This window comes from Rhinopithecus roxellana, chromosome 4 (genome assembly GCF_007565055.1).
Source record: "Rhinopithecus roxellana isolate Shanxi Qingling chromosome 4, ASM756505v1, whole genome shotgun sequence".
In the NCBI taxonomy this organism is placed as follows: domain Eukaryota; kingdom Metazoa; phylum Chordata; class Mammalia; order Primates; family Cercopithecidae; genus Rhinopithecus; species Rhinopithecus roxellana.
In genome coordinates, this window is record NC_044552.1 from 63,646,274 (window position 1) to 63,668,285 (window position 22,012).

General features: G+C 40.5%; 1 protein-coding gene across 1 annotated transcript in view; it reads left to right on the forward strand.

Annotated features, from left to right (window-relative positions):
• ACOT13 (acyl-CoA thioesterase 13) overlaps positions 1–19,065 on the forward strand; it is a 33,107-nt gene extending 14,042 nt beyond the window's left edge. Inside the window, exons 2-3 of the mRNA XM_010365270.2 lie at positions 14,934–15,118; positions 18,822–19,065. Of these exons, the coding sequence (XP_010363572.1) occupies positions 14,934–15,118; positions 18,822–18,978 (342 nt within the window). The 3' untranslated portion in view covers positions 18,979–19,065. The remainder of the gene's footprint in view (positions 1–14,933; positions 15,119–18,821) is intronic.
• The last annotated feature ends 2,947 nt before the right edge of the window (positions 19,066–22,012 follow it).

Here is a 22,012-nt window from a genome sequence, read left to right on the forward strand (position 1 = left end):
CCCTGTGGCCTTCCGCAAGCATTGTGTCCCTGGGTACTCGATACTGGAGAATGGTGATGACTTTTACCAAGCATACTGCCTGCAAACACAATTTTAACAAAGCACCTCCTACACAACCCTAAATCCATTAAACCTTGAGTCAACACAGCACATGTTTCTGTGAGCACAGGGTTGGGGCTAGGGTTACAGGTTAACAGCATCTCAAGGCAGAATAATTTTTCTTAGTACAGATCCAAATGAAATTTCTTATGTCTTCCTTTTTCTACATAGACAAAATAACAGTCTGATCTCTTTTTCTTTCCCCTACACAGTCCATATCTGGTCAACGAGGAGACCATCTGAGTGGAAAGGAAATAATCTGGACCTCTGGTCTACCGTGCATACAAGCATAATAATCGCTTTTATTTAAAGTGCAAATGGATTATTTAATCCATTTCAGCCAGGCATTTGCATCTTGATATTTTGTCTTGATGGCTAAGGTCTGTCTTAGATCTCTTATTTTTAAAATAGACAACCTAGTTTTATTAGATGTAGGAGCAACTGGTGTAGGATCCAGAACTGAGGCTACTGAAGAAGGGGGAGATGGGGGAAAAATGCGTATTTTAAAAATACCTAGGGGGTCTTTTCCATTTATGTCAATACCCATACCATAGAAGCGACTAAGGGCAGGTCTAGAGTTAGTTAAGGTGAACGTGGTGATAAACAGAAGGACAGGGTTATATTGATAAGGCTGACAGTTAGAAGGGGTAGTCCTTTTAGTGAAATAGATGAGGGGTTTTAGATCTGCACAAACCTTTTTCATGAAAGTCAACTTTGCTCCTGAGTAGTTTAAGGGACGTAGTCCCATTTACTACAAGGTTGCCAGGCTGTAGGAGCAGAAAATTGACGTTTTTTCTGCAGGTCATTACAACAGTGAGTGCCAGGGGTAACTGTGTCAATTAGAGGGCTGGGACATAAATGTTTGTGTGAAAAGGCTAGCTGTTGCTGATCTTTCACATTTGCACAAGGTATGACAGAGCAAGCATTAAAGGCAATGGTCTGAGGTGAGTCAGACTTAGTTACAAAGGAGCTAGTAACAGAACAAGGAAAGGAAAGGAAGCAATATAGAAGGTATATGAAAATTAAGCTTTCTTTAACTGAGTAGGATTTGATTCTAGTATAGTAACCAATGATTCTGAGAGGAAGATGTTTTCTTGACTCGAGTATGGTGGGTTCATTTTTTTTCTCGGCTATGCGGACGGCAGTCTCAGTGGTTAACAGCATAAAATAGGGTTCTTCCTAGGCTGGCTTGAGTTTCTTTTTCTTTCTGTCTTTTGATTAGGACGTGGTTTTCAGGCTGGTGCTCGTGTACTGGAAATTCTAAAAGACTTTTAGTTCCAAGGGAAGGGAAAGTAGAAAATACATTAAGTATATAATTTCTGCTGCATATCCTGGGGCTTGAGCTTGAGGCCTCATGGTGATGCCCCTTGCTCTATTCCCACGCAGCGACGCCTAGGGGACACTGCAGCCCTGCCCCCTTTTAATGTTTGGCCTTCTTGTGGCCTTCACTGCCCCTGTGCGCCCTGGCCTTGGGGATAAGGGGCCTTGTGACTTACCTGGCTGCCTTTAGGCCTTAAGAAAGCCAAACACCATTTGATATTTGACAATGTTTTTGTATGAGTTTATGCCAGATAAGTTAAAATTTACCTTTATATTAATGTGCTATTAATGTTAAATGTAATTTTAATAAAATCTTGTAGACATTATTTACCGAATTTTAATGTCTGACGATAAGGTAGACTTTTATAGACTCTTTTTAACTTTTTATAATTTTTGTTGAAGAGCAGGTTAGTGCTTTAAGAAAAATATATTGTGCTTTTATTTTAATGTCCAGTTCACAGAAAAACTGGATGACACCCCTTTAACTTTAGTCGATATGTTTACACACAGAATTTTCTTTATAATTAACATTTTAAAACTTGCTTAAACCTTTAAAACAAAAAAAATTTTTTTCGCCTTTAACGTAGGTAAAAATCCATATTATGCCTCCTCATAATCCTGTTACTAAAAGTATATATATATTTTTTTACGTATCTTGTACATGAACTGTTTTTTTTTTTTTTTTTTGTCTTTTTTTTTTTTTTTTCCTTTTTTTTGTGGAGAACGGGGTCTCGCTGTATTACCCAGGCAGGTCTCGAACTCCTGGGCTCAAGCTATCCTCCCGCCTCTGCCTCCCTGAGAGCTGGGATTACAGGCGTGAGCCACCGCGCCCGGCCACATGAACTGTTTTTTAAAATAATTTTACATTCAGGAGGCCTAATTACTTTTAAATTATACAATATTTCTTGCATAAATTCCCTTTTATAGCTTTTCTTATGATTTTCACAATCTTCAACATGTCTTAACTTTCTGCCTTCCTTTTACACTATTTCTTCTTCTAGTTTCACCCTCTGTGTCTTCCTTTGATTTCTGTCTCTTCCAGTTTCTCTCTTACTTACTCTTTCCCTCTATTTCTCTGTCTCTCTCTCTCATTTGCACTCTATTTTCCCCTCTGTCTGTCATCCTGTTTCCCTTTCTTTTCCCAAGTTCTCCCACTCCTGCTGCCAGGAAGGGGGCCATCAGAGGTACTGTTTACAAAAAGAGTTTCATGAATAAGTAAGTTCAGGAAACACTGATGTATCCTTTTTTTAAAAATTTAGTAAAATACACATAACATAAAATGTAATACCTGTGTTAGTCCATTTGCATTGCTATAAAGGAATACCTGAGACTGGGTAATTTATAAAGAAAAGAGTATTATTTGACTCACAATTCTGCAGGCTGTACAAGAAGTGGGGTGCTTGCTTCTGGATGAGGGCCTTGGGAAGCTTACAATCATGTCTGAAAGCAGAGTGTGAGCAGGTGTGTCAGATGGCAAGCGAGAGGGAGTGCCACACTCTTTTTTTTCTTTTTCCTATTTTTTCTATTCTTTTTCTTTTCTTTTCTTTCTTTTTTTCTTTCTTTCTCTCTCTCCTTTCTTTCTCTTACTCTTTCTGTCTTTTCTTCTCTCTTTCTCTTTTCTCTCTTCTCTTCTTTTCTTTTTTCTTACAGGATCTCACCCTGTCACCCAGGCTAGAGTACAGTGGCACATTCACAGCTCACTGCAGCCTCAGCCTCCTGGGCTCAAGCAATCCCCCTTGCCTCAGCCTCCCATGTAGCTGGGACCACAGGAGCGTGCCACCACATCCAGCTAATTTTTAAAATTTTTTGTAAAAACAGGCCTCACTTTGTTGCTTAGGCTGCTACACTCTTTTAAACAATCAGATCTTGCATGAGCAAGAAGGGCACCAAGCCATTTGTGAGAGATCTATCCCCATTACTCAAACACCTCTCACAAGGCCCTACCTCAGCATTAGGGATCACATTTCAACATGAGATTTGGAGGAAACACACACCATCTTAACCATTTCTAAGTGTATAGTTTTGTAATATTAATTACATCCTCATTGTTTTGCACCACTATCCATCTCCAGAAACTCTTTCCATCTTGCAACACTGGAACTACAACCCATTAAAAAATAACTCTCCATTTCTCCTTGCACCCAGCTCTGGCTACCACCATTCTATTTTCTGTCTCTATGAAATGACTACTCTAGGTACTTCATGTAAGTGGAGATATTGTATCCCTTTTACATATTAAAACTTTGGAGTAGTTCTGCAGTAAATAAATATGCTTAACATTATCGTGTTTAAGTTATTCGCCATTGAAACTTTCCTCTCACAGTAACACGTGGAGGAACATACATTGGGAATATCAACTGATAGGCACTGTGCTAGGATCCAAAAATACCATGTGGAGTCCAACACACATAGAAATAAGGAGTGGAATTCCAAAGGAAGGCAAAGTGTAAAGTCATCTTTATGGAAATGAGTGATGAAGGTGAATACCTGAATGAGATGTCAAGAGGAGGAACACACTGGAGAGAAGCAGTAAAGATTTAGGACTGAACCTTAAAGACATACAGGCTTGAGAGAAAGAAAGCATGTAAAGAAGACAGAAATGGTTAGAAAGGTAAGAATAGATCTTTTTTTTTTTTTTTTTTTTTTTTTTTGAGACAGTCTCACTTTGTTGCCTAGGCTGGAGTGCAATGACACAATCTCGGCTCACTGCAACCTCTGCCTCCCAGGTTCAAGCATTTCTCCTGCTTCAGCCTCCATAGCAGCTGGGATTACAGGCATGTACCACCATGCCTGGCTAATTTTTGTATTTTAGTAGAGACGGGGTTTCACCATGTTGGCCAGGCTGGTCTCAAACTCCTGACCTCAAGTGATCCTCCTGCCTCAGCCTCCCAAAGTGCTAGGATTATAGGCGTGAGCCACCGCGCCCAGCCAAAAGAATAGATCTTATACTTACTATTAATAGAAAACTTACAGATTTTGGACTGACTACAAAAGGGCAGTGATATTCAAAATTTATCAACATGATATGCCAATAGATATTTTCAAGTTCATTGGTCATTAAAACTGTCTTATGTATAAGCAGTACCCAAGACAAAATAAGGCATATTTTTTTCAAAGATCTATGTACAAAAAAATTTGTTGCAGCATTATTTGTGATATCAAAAGTGGGAAATAGCTGGGCATGGTGGCTCATACCTGTAATTCCAACACTTTGGGAGGCGAACGCAGTAGGATAGCTTGAGCCCAGGAGTTTGAGACCAGCCTAGGCAACAAAATGAGACCCCAACTCTACAAAAAATTTTAAAAATTAACCAGGTGTGGTGGTGTGTGCTTGTGGCCCCAGCTGCACAGGAGGCTAAGGTGAGAGGAACCCTTGAACCCAGGAGGTCGAGGCTGCATTGAGCTATGATCATGCCACTGCACTTCAGCCTGGGCAACAAAGTGAGATCCTGTCTCAAAAAAAAAAAAAAAAATTGAGGGGAAATAACCTAAATGTCCAACCATGGGAGAATTAGTAAAAGAAATCACAGTAACTGCATGTGACTGAGTCCTGTGTTACTATAAGTCACATCTTAACAATGATTTACTAACAGGAGCATGTCATTAAATGTTGTGCACAACCTTAAAAAGAACTTTCAATCGTTTATTTTTAAAAACATCTACATAGCACTGTGTGTCAGGCAGTATGCACTTTGTTCATCTGAACTCATCTTTTTATGGCAAGAGATACAATAAAAGTCAAAATACAACAGTCTGGAATTTCACCATATGAATTGGTGTTAAAATTTGATAGGTAAAAAGAACTGTAGAGACAGACTGTAATAGGTAAGTAGGCACAAAAGACATAAAGAGGCTGTTCATAGAAAAAAGGCAATAAACATTAAAGGATGCTTAAAAGCACTGTGAGTCTGGCTAATGCTAATTAAAACCACGAGATACTATGTTTTGTTTATCAAGTGTAAACATTAAGATAATATGCATTATTGTTAACCAATGAGGAAACAACATATTCATTACTGTTGGAAAATCTGGCAGATCTGTTAAATTTAAAATATGGCTGGATGTGGTGGCTCACACCTGTAATCCCTTTGGATTTTGGGATTTGGGAAGCCAAGGAGGGCAGATCACTAGAAGTCAGGAGTTCGAGACCAGCCCGGCCAACATGGTGAAACCTCGTCTCTACTAAAAATGCAAAAATTAGCCGGGCATGGTGGTGGTGCCTGTAGTCCCAACTACTCGGGAGACTGAGGCAGAAGAATTGTTTGAACCCGGGAGGTGGAGGCTATAGTGAGCTGAGATCGCACCACTGCACTCCAGCCTGGACAACAAGAAAGAGACTGTCTCAAAAAAACAAAAAATAAAAAAACAAACAAAAACTTTATATACTCTTATATACTCTTATACCCAGCTATCTAATTTTGTCAATCTATCCTATACAAATAAAGCATCTTTGTGATGGTAAAAAAAAAAATATATAGAAATAACACGTATTTTAAGAAATAGCGTCCGGGCGCGGTGGCTCAAACCTGTAATCCCAGCACTTTGGGAGGCCGAGACGAGACGGGCAGATCACGAGGTCAGGAGATCGAGACCATCCTGGCTAACACAGTGAAACCCTGTCTCCACTAAAAAATACAAAAAAAAAAAAAAAAAAAAACTAGCTGGGCGAGGTGGCGGGCACCTGTAGTCCCAGCTACTCGGGAGGCTGAGGCAGGAGAATGGCGTAAACCCGGGAGGCGGAGCTTGCAGTGAGCTGAGATCCGGCCACTGCACTCCAGCCTGGGCGACAGAGCCAGACTCCGTCTCAAAAAAAAAAAAAAAAAAATAGCTTGACAAATTCTAGTATATTCATAGTAGGGAATACCACAGAGCTATTGAAAGAGATCTCTATACATTGGGCTGGAGGCTGCGCATGGTGTCGTGCCTTCTCTTTTTGGGTCACTTAAGCCCAGGAGTTTGAGTCCAGCCTGGGCAAAATAGAGAGACCCCATCTCTAAAAAAAATTAAAAACAAATAAATTGAGCTAGAGAAATGACTGTGATACATTGGGAAGAGAAAAATGAAAGCTGCCAAGTAATGTATGTAATATCCCATTTTTGTAATTGAATAAAAGGTAAGAAAAATACCCTTTAAAAAATTGTATACCCTGTGTGTATATGAGTAAGCCTAGGGAATGGTATAGAATGATACTCAGCACTGAAAGGGTAGTAGGTAGGAAATTGTACTTTTACACTGCTTTATATATGTAAAATGAATTTTTTTAATAATTAAAAATTTAATAAAAACTAAGATGACTCAGAGATAGGATTTTTTTTTTTTTTTTTTTTTTTTTTTTTTTTTTTTTTGAGACGGAATCTTGCTTTGTCGTCCAGGCTGAAGTGCAGTGGCCGGATCTCAGCTCACTGCAAGCTCCGCCTCCCAGGTTCATGCCATTCTCCTGCCTCAGCCTCCCGGGTAGCTGGGACTACAGGCGCCCGCCACCTCGCCCGGCTAATTTTTTTTTGTATTTTTTTAGTAGACACGGGGTTTCACTGTGTTCACCAGGATGGTCTCCATCTCCTGACCTCGTGATCCGCCCGTCTCGGCCTCCCAAAGTGCTGGGATTACAGGCTTGAGCCACCGCGCCCAGCCCAGAGATAGGATTTAAGGAATCAACATACAATTTGTGAAATAATGAACTCAAGAGTTATTCATATTGTAGGGGAAAGGAACGTGGCATAAACTCACAGCAAATATAACTATTTTATAAAATTATAATTTTAGCAGTAGTGAATGGATGACCAATTTCAAGAGAAATGATGAATACATTTTCTCTGCCATGGAAGATAGTCAAGATTTAATTCTTTCTTTGTAAATCCTCTGAGCTACTGCTGAATTAAAAACAGAACACTGAAGAAAAACTGTAGTTTTTACTTGACTATCCTAAGAGTTCCAGGACTTTGTAGCATACAAAGTGAACAGAGATGATTTAAACTTCTTTGTGCCTGTTGTTTTATATGACAAATGGGCTATTCCCCTGGCCTTGGTGTGCCGTATTTGCGTTCCTTCAGAGCACCATCCCCTCCTGGGAACTACCCTACTAGATTCCAAACTGAAGCTCAGTTGCAAAAATTCTACACAATTTGTGCTTTCCCTCTTTAAAGGAGAACTGGAAGTGTGAACAAACATTTCCCAAATCCTCAATCTATGGAAGACAGGATAAGAAAGGCTCCTTCCCTATCAGCCCACTTTTTCCAGGTTCAAGACAGTAGAGAACCCGTGTATGAGAGAAGTCTTGCCAATGAGATCCATGTGATAGAGGCCTTCAGAGCACCCACCTTTATAGGCATTCCAGAATGATTCAATAAAATCTGCCACTTATCAGCCTTTGGGGAAGAAAAATATAGTGATTTTTTAAATCATTAAATTTTGTTTTAGTGGGATAGTAATTGTTTTTATTCTTTGGTAGCATATCTGTCACCACCACCACTATTTCAATGAACAAAAGCAGGGTTACTTAAGTTTAGCTAACTAACCTTCAGGGAATATTTAATTTAATTCCTGTTTGCTCTTCCCTAGGGCTTTGTTTTGCTTTCCATGGCATTAGTTTAGCAACTCTTGTTATTTTTGGCATTCTCTTATAACCCTTGCTGTTTTGTACACTCCCTGAGGACTAGGGCTCACCTTTGGATCCTCTACCCTTGCCCCATTTGCCTGCCATTTTCACTCATCCTTCAAGTCCTTTGCAGGTGACACCTGCTACCTCTGAGAAGCCTTCCCTGGCAGCCCCGAATGTCTTCCTCTGATCTACTTCTACACCTTGACTAACTTTTGTTATAGAACTTTCTGTATATTATTGAAAATATCTGCTGATTTGTTTGTCTTCCCTCTATACTTTTTCCTTGGGAGCAAGTCCATATGCTTAATAACCATTTGTCAAAGGGAACTTTAGTGCCTAGTGGAAGGTGCCCAGTCGAATGCCTTTTACATAGAATATTCTCCCTATAGTTTGTTCAGTTAGTTGCTGAAGCCACTAAATATTGGGCATACTGTTATAGAATGCTCCTTGTTGATCTTCAAGTTTCAGTGTATTCATTCACTCAACAAATATTTGGGTGCCTACTATGTGCCTACACCCTTACTGAGCCAGAGACATACATTCCTTTAGGAAGGAATATATGTTAGCTACTAAAACATTGCTAGTCTAGGTACTGGAGATACATCAGTGAACACAACTGACAAAAATCCCTGCACGCAACGGAAGTTCTATTTTAGTGGAGCAAATCAAACACTAAACAAAATAAGTAAAGGAAATACATAGTATGTTAGATGGTGATAACTGCTATAAAGGAAATAAAGGTGGAAGATAGAGTATTGGTGCAGGAGAATTTAAATCCACCCCCCACCCTGCCCCAAGATGTATATTCCTGTAAGTTCTTTTTTTAAGAAGTTCAATTTTAAATCTTATCTGGAAAGATATCACTGAAACAGTGACATTTCAATAAAGACCTGAGAAAGTCATGAATATTGAAGAAGAAGAGTGTTCCAGGAAGGGCAATAAAAAGTGTAAAGGCCCTCAGACTTTCCATTGCTGTGCTTTTCATTGTTTGAGGGCTCCATTAGAGAGGGTTTTAAGCAGACAAGTAACATAATTTGACTTCTACAGCTGCTCTTTGACTTACGATGGGGTCACATTGGGATAAGCCCATCATAAATTGAGATACTTTCAACTTAACAATAGTTTTATCTGAACATAAAGTCAAGGATCATGCTGAATGCATATCACTTTTGCACTGTTGTTTTCTGTCAAGCACTGTTTATATTTTCAAAGGAGCACTCTTGTTGCTAATATTGAGACTAAACATGGGGGTGGTGGCAAGGGCAGAAATAGGGAGATAAATTGGAAGTCAACTGCAACAACTCAGGAGAGAAATATATCCTATATCCTTCTGAGTAAATCCAATATCAAGTCTGGTCTTTGAATGACTAGTTAAATCTAAGACTTAAGAGCCAGCAAAGGAGACTGGGGAGTGGCTGGTAGAGTAGGAGGAAAGCCAGGAGGAGGTGGTGTCATGAGAATTAAGGGAAGCCCAGGAAAAGTTCACGATGTCACCAAATGCTGAGAGGTCACTTAAGGAAGAGAGAGGCTGCCAAGGGTCCTTTGAGTTTTGTAGTTAGGTCATAGTTGACCTCAGCAATAGAAATAATTTTAAGAAAATACATGCCAAACTATACAAACAAAAATTTCTGTTTGATAATAGTTTTTATAATAAGGATGCAAATTAAAGTGTTGTTGTTATTTTGGGGACAGGGTCTCAGTCTTGCCACCCAAGCTGTAGTGCAGTGGCACGATCCCAGCTTACTGTAACCTTGACCTCTCGGGCTCAAGCGATGCTCCCCACCCCAGCTTCCCTGGGAGCTGGGACTACAGGCACATGCCACCATGCCTGGCTCATTGTTTAAATTTTTTATAGAGTTGGGTTCTTGCTGTGTTGCCCAGGCTGGTCTCAAACTCCTGGACTCAAGCAATCCTCCTGCCTCAGTCTCCCAAAATTAAAGTGTTTTGATCACCTGTGACATACCAGGCCTTGTCCTAATTTGAATTTTAATCTTAATTTTTACAAAACCCTATAAGGGCAGTACAGTACGTTATCTCTACAGATGGGGAAACCTCAGTTCAGGGTCTTGCCTAAGTCTGATTCCAGAACCACTACTCTTAACCATTAAGCGGAAGTCACCTGTGTAATGAAGCTACTAGAACACACATTATAAAGCAGAAATGCTGGACTGATAACAGCAATATGGTTGAACCATGGTACTTTTATAGCATGTACCTTTCTAGAGCCCCTTGAACATAAATGTCATCTGTGTTTGTTGCTGTTGCTACCCCATCACACTGCCACATCCTGTCTTTTTACCTCCTTTCCTGCTTATATGAAGGTGCATTCATACGCTGTCCTTAGAACGCCTGTCATCTGCAGTGTCACACAAAGTTAACAACGTCCATCATCAGGGAAAATTGCTTGAAAACAGCCTTATTCACAAATATACACGTAGAAAATTCTCATCCATTAAGACTGTCCGTTTTTCTCTATGCTTCTGTATACAGTCTTCTTTTTGGGGTGGCTCACGTTTATGTACACAGATTTTCTCATACCATATGTCACACTCCTGTGCTTTAGGCCCATTACAGACACCCTTACTGAGCCAGAGACATACATTCCTTTATCTGTTTAGCAGAGGGAGTGGTGGTGAGTTGCACAGCAGCCAGCAGCAGTTACAGTGATGGCAGTGGCTTATTTATTTATCCCACTACTCAGCAGAATGCAACTCTTTTAAAGACCAGAATGATCTGAAATGCCAAGGCTTAAAGAGAACTCTTGGTACTCAGCCTCATAAAGGACCATCTCAGTGATGAAGAACAGCATCTTCACTGCTGTTGTTAGGCAGCCTTCTCCCTATCTTTACTGAAAAAGTGAGGAAAGGAGAGACTCTGTGTCATGTGGAGTGTCTCTTTGTGATGAATTTTAGCTCAGATGGGAGAGGGTGAGGGGCTATGGCAACCTGAGTCTTTTTTGAGACGGAGTCTCACTCTGTCGCCTAGGCTGGAGTGCAGTGGTGTGAACTCAGCTAACCGCAACCTCCGCCTCCCAGGCTCAAGGGATTCTCCTGCCTCAGCCTTCCAAGTAATTGGGATTACAGGCATGCCCCACCATGCTTGGCTGATTTTGTATTTTTAGTAGAGAGAGTTTCACCATGTTGGCCAGGCTGGTCTTGAACTATTGACCTCAAGTGATCTGCCTGCCTCGGCCTCCCAAAGTGCTGGGATTACACAGATGAAGTCGTATAAACTCGTATGAATGCATGAAGTACAAGGAAGAGACAGCATGATACAGGGCCATATATAAAAGGGACAGATTACTGTATACGCATGTGTACATGGAAGCATTTTTATGATATACTGAGGAGCCCATTGTGGCAAATAGTGCTGATCCATAAAAGTTCTTGCCAACCTATTGCAATTGTCCAATCTGCAGGATCCTGGGACTGAACATATCTGGACAGTTCTCTGTATGGTTAGGCCATGGCAGGTAAATTTTTGACCCCTTGACATCATAAAAGCCTCCATACCATCTTTACCAAGACACCTAAGGAATCAGGACCCAGTTGTCTGTAGCAGTCCAGGTGATATGTGAGGGCAGGCTGTTTTGCATAATGGTTAAACCTGAGACATCCTAGTTAAACTTAGACTAGCTGTTTCTCATCTATAAAATGAAGACAATAGTATTCACTTCAAACATTGGCAGGACTGAGACAGCACATGTCAGATTGCTCAGCATGGTCTCTAACATGGAGTTAGCTATGTTGATATAACTGAATAAACAAATGTGTGCCCTACAGCCCATCTTTACCAAGGCTGACATGTTTTTTTCACAGGGTTCTCTCCCTATTCCCCTTCCTCATCAGAAAGAAGTTAGCTTTGCATTGGCCTCTTCCCCAACAAGACTACTGATTAGCTCTGGGAGGGTGGGCAGGACATTCCTTCATCATCTTCCGTTGGTTTAATTCTCTTATTTGACTTGAGGAGACAAGAATTGAACATATAAAGGCATTTATATTGCCATATCAGGCTGCCCAGTACAAAATTGTCTCTATGCCCATGTAAATTTTAAAACAATTTTATTAGTATGTCCTTTGGCCTTTCAAGTTGGGGGGAAAAAATCAAAACCAGTATTCTGTACTAGAAAAATCGAACTCATATTTGTCTTACATTTTGCCATCCCAGCCAAAGTTAGTAATCAAATGGAACTTTAAGAACTAAGCTTTACTGAACCAACTGTGCCTTAAAATACATTAAAACTGAGGCACAGTGGCTCATGCCTGTCATCCCAGCATTTTGGGAGGCCGAGGCGGGTGGATCACCTGAGGTCAAGAGTTCAAGACCAGCCTGGCTAACATGGCAAAACCCCATCTCTACTAAAAATACAAAAATTAGCCAGGTGTGGTGGCAGGCACCTGTAGTCCCAGCTATTCTGGAGGCTGAGGCAGGAGAATCACTTGAACCTGGGAGGCGGAGGTTACAGTGAGCTGAGATTGCACCAGTGCACTCCAGCCTGGGTGACAGAGCAAGACTGTATCTCAAAAAACAAAAACAGAAACACCACATTAAAACTACCTTTGCTGTCTACAAGCCGCTCATATTTAGTTCTATTTCTTAAACTGCCTGGATTTTCCCCTTATCTTCACCTGGCTAACTCCTGCCTATTCTTCAAGACTCAGATGTCATTCTCCAGGAAGCCCTTCCTAATGTCTTTTCCCTAGATACACACTTTCAAAAGTTAGATATCTTTACTCCAAGAAACCTGTATTTATTCTGTCTACAACAGTTTCTTCCACTGCAGTTTATGTGCTTATCTCTTCCTTTAGACACTGAACCCACTAAGAGCAGGGATTAAACTTCATTCATTTTTTACATTGCCAATGCCTGCTATAAAGAATCACATAAATGTGTGACTGAGGTGAGTTTACACCTTATCCTTGCTCGGTTGTGTATTATTAGTTTATGAGGACATCTTGTGGCTAGATCATTTATTGCTATAAACAGATGATCATAGGCCAGGCGCAGTGGCTCACGCCTCTAATCCCAGCACTTTGGGACCTAGGCGGGTGGATCACCGGAGGTCAGGAGTTCGAGACCAGCCTGGCCAACATGGTGAAACCTCATCTCTCCTAAAAATACAAAACTTAGCTAGGTGTGGTGGCATGTGCCTGTAATCCCAGCTACTTGGGAGGCTGAGGTAGGAGGATCGCTTGAACCTGGAGGGCAGAGGTTGTAGTGAGCCGAGATCGAGCCACTGCACTCCAGCCTCAGCAACAGAAAAGGACAAAACAAAAAACAAAACAAAACAAAAAAACCAACAACAAAAAAGATCCTGTTCTAAAATTTATTTTTGACATTGATTTACCTGTTGTGCAAAACATGACATAATATTGTTTAGGATGTTTTATATCGCATGGTTCTGTTTTCCTTCAGAGCCTTCAACAATAAAACCACTAAATAGGTGGTTTGTGAAACTCTCAAGTGTCTTCCTGGTGGGAGTCATAAAGGCCACTACATACCTAGAGATGTTATATATAGTTAGTGATTAGGGAGATAAGAAGGTGGAAAGACTTACATCTAAATCTCAGTTTTTATCACATCTTGGGTGACCTTGAAAATAAATCACTCTGAATTTTAAGTTCTCTGCAAATGGATGTTGTCTCTTCCTTACTATATATAATACATGTAAGTAGGTTGGCACAGTGCCTAGTATATCACAGTGCCTAATAAATGGTACTTATCTAGAATATAACCAACCATTTAATGCTTGAGACATCCCTCTACTCCCAAATACAACAGACACACCAAAAATTCGTCCATATTCTCCCTGAACACCTCTAGTGAGAGCGAAAATTAATGTTGCTGGATGCAGCACATTCCGTTCACGGCTCAGCTCTAAGTTCTAAATATTATACCATGGTGGTTTTTCCTAGTAATTTAAACATAAATACATAAGAAAACTTACCTTTCTATAAGTTGTCTTTTTAAAGATGTTTGATATAAAAATCATAATTTTTTTTTTTTTTTGAGACAGTCTCCCTGTCATCCAGGCTGGAGTGCAATAGCACGATCTCAGCTCACTGCAATCTCCACCTCCCGAGTTCAAGCGATTCTCCTGCCTCAGCCTCCTGAGTAGCTGAGATTACAGGGGCGCGCCACCACACCCAGCTAATTTTTGTATTTTTAGTAGAGACAAGGTTTCACCATGTTGGTAAGGCTGGTCTCAAACTCCTGACCTCGTGATCCACCTGCCTCAGCCTCCCAAAGTGCTGGGATTATAGACGTGAGCCACCATGCCCAGCCAAAAATCATAAAATTTTAAATACATTGTTGCATATGTTTATGTAATACTTTTTCCTTATACTTACTGTAAATGGGGCTACACCTTAAAAGCAGTAACTTACTTTGCTGGATTTGTTACACTTATACTTTATACTAACATGGGTTTATAGTATAAAAGTTTTTCTTAAATACTAGTAACTCAGTGACTGAAGTTGTCTTTTAAGTTGAACTGTTCATTAAGTGACTTAAAATGTTAATATTATTCTGCTTGTACAAAACTAGGAAACAACAAATTGAAACAATAATGAGTTAACAGATCTCAGCTGGGTGTCTTTGTTGGTGTCAAAGGTCCAATGAGACATTAAAAATGCCAGGCGTCATACATATGACTGAAAAGCTCAGACTGAATGTTTGATTTCTGCAGAGGAGTGGAGATCAGCCAATACTACTATTTTTTCACTAAACACTCCTTTTTCTTTAAAAATGACTTGCATAAGGGTCAATTTCTATCAGAGAGATTGGTGATTTACTTGAATTCCTGAGTCAACTTTTTTCAGAAGATTCAGTTCAATCCATTGTTCTTCATGGGCTGTTTGGGCTTTTCTAATTCTACAGAATGAATGTTCAGGATTCTTTTTTTTTTTATACTTAGGTTACTCTTGTCTCTGCTGCTCCTGGGAAAGTGATTTGTGAAATGAAAGTAGAAGAAGAGCATACCAATACACTAGGCACTCTCCATGGTGGTTTGACAGCCACATTAGTAGATAACATATCAACAATGGCTCTGCTATGCACGGAAAGGGGAGCACCCGGAGTCAGTGTCGATATGAACATAACGTATGTATCCAAACTGTATTCCAAATACCTTCTGTGTGATACCTGTCTAAACAACTGAGACTAAACACACTTATATTATTAGTAACGCATGAGATTCAATTAGCTGCTTATCTCCTTAACTGTAGCTATAGATTTTGTCCTAAAATATTCCACGGCCTTAAAATCTAGAACTAGAGCAGTTAATTTTCAAGTACAGTGTGCATCAACAGTAAAAGAGGAATGATCCCAAACATTCAAAAAAGCAACATGCAGCTTTTAATGTGTATACTGATATAGGGGGAAAAAAATCACAGACTGATGGCTCATACTGTTTCACAGTCCTTAAAAGTGCCATTCAGGGCCAGACGCAGTGGCTCACGCCTATAATCCCAGCACTTTGGGAGGCTGAGGCAAGAGGATTGCTTGAAGCCAGGAGTTCGAGACCCCCATCTCTACAAAAAATAATTACATTTTATTTAATTTTTAAAATACCACTTGTAACAATATGAGGATTATATTGAGTACATACAATTCAAAACAGAGTTCATATACACATTGTAATCTTACTCTAACAAACTGAACACTAGTGTTGGGTTCTTTTTTTTGGACATTGAGTTTTCCTCTGTCACCCAGGCTGGAGTGCAGTGGCGCAACCTGGCTCACTTCAACCTCTGCCTCTGGGGCTCCAGTAATACTCCTGCCTCAGCCTCCTTAGTAGCTGGGATTACAGGTGTGCACCACCATGCCGGGCTAATTTTTGCATTTTTAGTAGAGACGGGGTTTCACCATGTTGGCCAGAGTGGTCTTGAACTCCTGACCTCAAGTGTCCACCCACCTCAGCCTCCCAAAGTGTTGAGTTTTAAGAATGGGCAGTAATCCTGGATCTCTCCCTGTGACTACACAGATATGTTCTGAGTTAAACTACATGATCAGGGAGCAGTGCCCCTCAGGGTCAAACTTCCAAAATGTAAAAAACTCAATTCACATAAACTGGTACTACTGCAGCCTCATTCAATAAAGAGCTGGGCGCAGGGATTTAGTTTCAAGACAACTGCTTTTTCCACCTAAGCAACAGAAAAATCTAACTCAGAGGTTAGGGTGAGAGAGTCATTGTGATAAGGTATGAGGGTAATGGAAAAAATGTAGGCTTTTTTTTTTTTTTTGAGATGGAGTCTCGCTCTGTCGCCCAGGCTGGAGTGCAGTGGCGCAATCTCGGCTCACTACAAGCTCTGCCTCCAGGGTTCACACCATTCTCCTGCCTCAGCCTCCTAAGTAGCTGGGACTACAGGCGCCCACCACCACGCCCTGCTAATTTTTTTGTATTTTTAGTAGAGACAGGGCTTCACCGTGTTAGCCATGCTGGTCTCGATCTCCTGACCTTGTGATCTGCCTGCCTCGGTCTCCCAAAGGGCTGGGATTACAGGTGTGAGCCACCGTGCCTGGCCAATGTAGGCTTTTAAGGAATCTAAATCTTTTATCAAGTTTACTTAAGAAACATTTAGTCCCTCTTTATGGAAATAAATTGAGGGTACAATAAGCAAATCACAAGATGCAGCCAAATGCTTTTTGAAATTAAGATGTACAGAAAAGAAAGGCTCTGCTTATGTTACTGATGTGCATATTCAGCAGTCCTTATTTCATGTGATAAGAGGTAAGACTAGTGGATGACTTGATTTTCCCTAAAAGTCTCTATTAAGAGCAGAGAGATCTTCAAACCTAGCACTGCATTTCATGATCTACTAAGGTACTTTTGCTTTTACAACCCTAAGGAATTTTCGGTAAGTCAAATATAGTCTCGGCCTTTCAAATATGTGTTGCCAAAAACATTGGCCACCAAGAGCTGCCTAAGCTTCAAAAACTGATTCCCTTGAACAAAAACTAGCACATGGTCTTTCAAAAGTTAGAGCTATTTCAAAAGTAAATGAATAATGTTTCAGTCAATTAACACTTAATGATTCACTCTTTGATTTACTTGACATGGTACCAAATTTACTCCACCCCTGCACATCAAGTTCTATATTATACAGACTGAGGATGCCTGTTAAACTGTGACTTAGATTAAAAACAAGCGAGGTTTCAAAATAACAAAAGGGGAAATTTTAGAATATTACTAACAAAATGCCAACTTCCAAATTCCCCGGACTTAATGTTTACTCATCTATAGCACAAAGGGTTCCTTATCTTCCTTCAGTTTAAGTTAATGTCTGTTAGCCAAATTTCTTGACTTCTAAGACAAAACTTAGGGAAATAAACTGGGCAAACTACTACTAAACATGCCATTTTTCATTTCTTTACATTGAAGTATGTGAATTCAAGACAAGCCTGTTCTTTCCAGCAATAAGATCCACCTTTCTTTTCTTTTTTTTTTTTTGAGATGGACTCTTGCTCTATTGCCCAGGCTGGAGTCCAGTGGCGTGATCTCGGCTCACTGCAACCTCTGCCTCCTGGGTTCCTGCAATTCTCCTGCCTCAGCCTCGAAAGTAGCTGAGATTACAGGTGCCCATCACCATGCCCGGCTTTTGTATTTTGTAACTTTTGTATTTTAGTTGTATCTCAACTAAAAATGGGGTTTCCCCATGTTGGCCAGGCTGGTCTCGAACTCCTGACCTCAGGTGATCCACCCGCCTCGGCCTCCCAAAGTGCTGGGATTACAGGCGTGAGCCATCGGAGCCTGGCCAGATCCACCTTTCTTATACCTCCCAGCCATAAATACTGAAGCCTTATTTTGAATATGGCAAAAACATATACCCTTTTTAAAGGCTTCTTTCTAAAAAGCAGAAACATAAACTGTAAGGAAATTATTTCCCTTTAAAACATTAACATTTGTTTTAAACAATCCTCATCTCCCCTTTTTTTTTTTAAATTAGCTGGAGCCAGCTGAGTTAAAGACAACTTAATGATTACAAGTGAGTAGGATGTACATCTCTTAAAAATATAGACAATCCGGCCGGGCGCGGTGGCTCAAGCCTGTAATCCCAGCACTTTGGGAGGCCGAGGCGGGTGGATCACGAGGTCAGGAGATCGAGACCCTCCTGGCTAACACGGTGAAACCCCGTCTCTACTAAAAATACAAAAAACTAGCCGGGCGTGATGGCGGGCGCCTGTAGTCCCAGCTACTGGGAGGCTGAGGCGGGAGAATGGCGGGAACCCGGGAGGCGGAGCTTGCAGTGAGCCGAGATCGCGCCACTGCACTCCAGCCTGGGCGACAGAGCGAGACTCCGTCTCAAAAAAAAAAAAAAAAAAAAAAAAAAAAAAAAAAAATATATAGACAATCCATCACCAAAATTGTAAGGACATCGTATCAATTCCTTATAGTTGTTATATTGTCATTTTAGAGTCAAATAAATTGTAAATATGGATAGGACAATGTATAGACACCAAGTGATATTTCACCTAAGAAGTTAAGGAGATTTAAATGAAAGCTGGAGGAGATCTTTCACCAGCCCCAAATAAATATGAAGTGGGAAACATAAAGGGAAAAAAGGGGAGGCAAGAAAACCTCTTCTTATATATTTGGGAAAAGAAACTTGTGTGGGTTAAGGAATGGGTAAGAGAACCTGCTTAGGACCAGCCATTCACATCTGATAGTACAGAAAGCTTACCAATACTACTGTTAAACTATTTTTATGAGTAAAGTAAGTTACATAGGAACACTGTTGTGAGATGCACACAACCTTCCCTTTGAAAAATTATTTGCTGTTAACTGTATTCATTTTCTTTCAAGGTACATGTCACCTGCAAAATTAGGAGACGATATCGTGATTACAGCACATGTTCTGAAGCAAGGAAAAACACTTGCATTTGCCTCTGTGGATCTGACAAACAAGGTCACAGGAAAATTAATAGCACAAGGAAGACACACAAAACACCTGGGAAACTGAGAGAACAGCAGAATGACCTAAATGAGTATCAAGTATAGATTTGGCTCAAACATTTGTCATTTTTGAAATAAACTAGCAAAACCAGAAGCAGTTAGAAATATTCTTTGAGGAAAAGGACCTGGGTAAAGGTAGGGGTGTCTGTCTTTTTTTTTTTCATTTTAAGCATCTTGTTTTTTAATCATGTGTGATAATTGGGTGAAAAATTCTTAGCTCAAAGTGTTTTGAAAACAGGTAAAGCAAAGAAATTAGCAGGGCCACCCACTCTCAGTTAAGATTACAACTAAAGTCCAGTGTTAAGCTAAAGGAGAAATAGAAATTATTATAATTCTGTTTGGACTGCTATAGCAAAGTATCATAGACTGGGCAGCTTATAGGAACAACAGAAATTGTTCATGGTTCTAGAGGTTGGAAAGTCCTAGGTCAAGGCCCCAGCAGATCCTGTTAGGTGAGGGCCTGCTTCCTGGCTCATAGATGGTGCCTTCTCACTCTGTGGTGGAAGGGGCAAGTGAGCCCTCTGGGTTCTTTTTTTTTTATTGAAACAAAGTCTTGCTTTGTTGCCCAGGCTGGAGTACAGCAGCACAATCTCGGCTCACTGCAACCTCTGCCCCCTGGGTTCAAGTGATTCTCCTGCCTCAGCCTCCCAAATAGCTGGGACTACAGGCATGTGCTATCACACTGTTTAATTTTTGTAGAAACGGGGTTTGCCATGTTGGCCAGGCTGGTCTCGAACTCGCGACCTCAGATGATCCACCCGCCTTTGCCCCCCCTACATGCTGGGATTACAGGTGTGAGCCAATGTGCCCAGCCTGGGTTCTCTTTTTTTAAGGGCACTTACACCAATCTTGATGGTTCTGCCCTCATGATCTGATAACTTCCCAAAGACGCCCACCTGCTAATATCATCACCTTGGGGACTGGGATTTTAACATACAAATTTAGGGGAAGCACATTCAGACCATAGCAATGGCCAATCCTTAGTGAATCTTAGGTCCTTCCCAGATCTAAAATGCCAAACCACACTTGCATTTCCTTTTCTTAAGATTATGAAACTTCAGAATATATGAACTACAGCCCATACTGAAAAATAAAATAGATTGAGCCATATGCCTAAAAAAGACCTCAACAAAGTTTGAGGCAAAGCACATTAGTGATACAGGAAATGGTCCAATAGAGGGGGAAGAAGAAAAAACATGCTACTAGCTCCTTTTCTTGTACTTAGAATAAAACCATGCAGATCTCAAACCTCCAAGTCTACGGTATTGAAAAGACCAAGTTCATTTCTCAGAAGTCTCCAGGTTCAGTTGACTGTGGCACTCTGAGACAGCGTCTGTCTCTCAGGCTGGAGTACAGTGATACAATCCCAGCTTACTGTAGCCTCAAACTCCCAGGGTCAAGACATTCTTCCACCTCAGTCTCCTGAGTAGCTGGAACTACAGTGTGCCACCATGCCTAATTTTATTTTTTAGAGACAAGGTCTCACAGTTGCCCAGCCTGGTCTCAAACTTGTAGGCTCAAGCAATGCTCCTGCCTTGGCGACCCCCGCCCCACCGCAAAGTACTGAACTTAGAGGTGTGAACCACTGCACCTAGCTGACTCTTCCTTGATTTCTGTGTCAGGGAGTCTTAATGAACATTTCATGATTAAAGACTAAAAAGGATGCAGCTTTAAGTAGATTTAAGTCAAGTTAACAGTTAAAGGCAAATCCTTTCCCTACATCATATGCTGATTTGTCCACTGAAAGGGCAGAAGACTCCACAGTAGCAACAGTAGCAGTGAGCATACAGGGGTCCCAAATGTTTACTTCTAATATTTCCCACTAAAAGGAACCTGAGCTCCTTGGAGAAACAGCTGATTCTAGGGCTTAAGGCTGGGATAGAAAAGTTACAGTATCTTCTGCATAAAAGCACATGCTCAAAATAATAAAGGCATGCAAATTATGATTTGCAGGGAAAAAATATGAGGCCATAGTGTTTAGGCAGATAATAAATGGCAGGGATAGAACACTTTCTTACAACAAATGCTGCAAATCGACAGAGGGGTAGATTTGGAAAATCACTATTTTGTAACCATCATAAAGACTGGTTTTAGTCTGGAAAGAATCACCAAGGGAGCTCCTGATAATGAGCAGGATATTTGCACGTTGTTTCCCAGAGATTGCTACTAGTAAGTACCATATATAGAGCAAAACCAGGACACCTTGACCAGGTGCTCAAAAGTAACATCAATGAAGAGCAGATGGAGAGTATGCTTGGGAAGGGTATAAGCATGAATAAACAATTCAAATGCAAAATGAGTTAACAATTTACAAGAAAAATTGCCCCGTACTCCAAAAAACATACAGGTCATGAAACACATAAAGGCTAAGGAACTGTTCCACATTAAAGACAACTGAGAACAACTAAATGCAATGATCCTGTACTCTAGGGGGATCTAAGAAAAGCTAACGATACTGGGACAACAAAACGAATATGGATGATAAAAGAGTATCACATTCCCTGAGTTTGGTAATTTTACTCTAGTTATATGAAATATTCTTGTACTTGGAACATACGCCAAAGTACTAAGGAAGGGGTAAGGAAGCACAAGGTGTGCAACAAACTCTCAAATAGCTCAGAAAGTATGTATAAATGCATGTACAGAGAAAATGAAAAAAAATGTGGCAAAATAATAAAAATGAGGGTAAAGATTACACAGGAGCTTTCATACTACTCTGGCAACTTTTCTAAATTATTCCAAAATAAAAACGTAAACAATGGCTGCCAAAATGCCTAACTTGGTGAACGTAAGTATAATTCAGTATGGTAAATTAATACAACATGGCAAATTAAGAGCATAGACCCTAGAGCCAGCCAGCCTGGTTTTAAATCCTCCACTACTTATGATCTGAGCTTGAGCAAGTTACTTAACCTCTGCATCTATTTCCAGCCAAGGTTGAGAGGTTAAGACAAGAGCTTAGAAGAGTACCTGGCTGTAATAAACATTCAAAATGTTATTTCAAATAGATTCTGATTTTTAAGTAAGAGGACACATGAAAG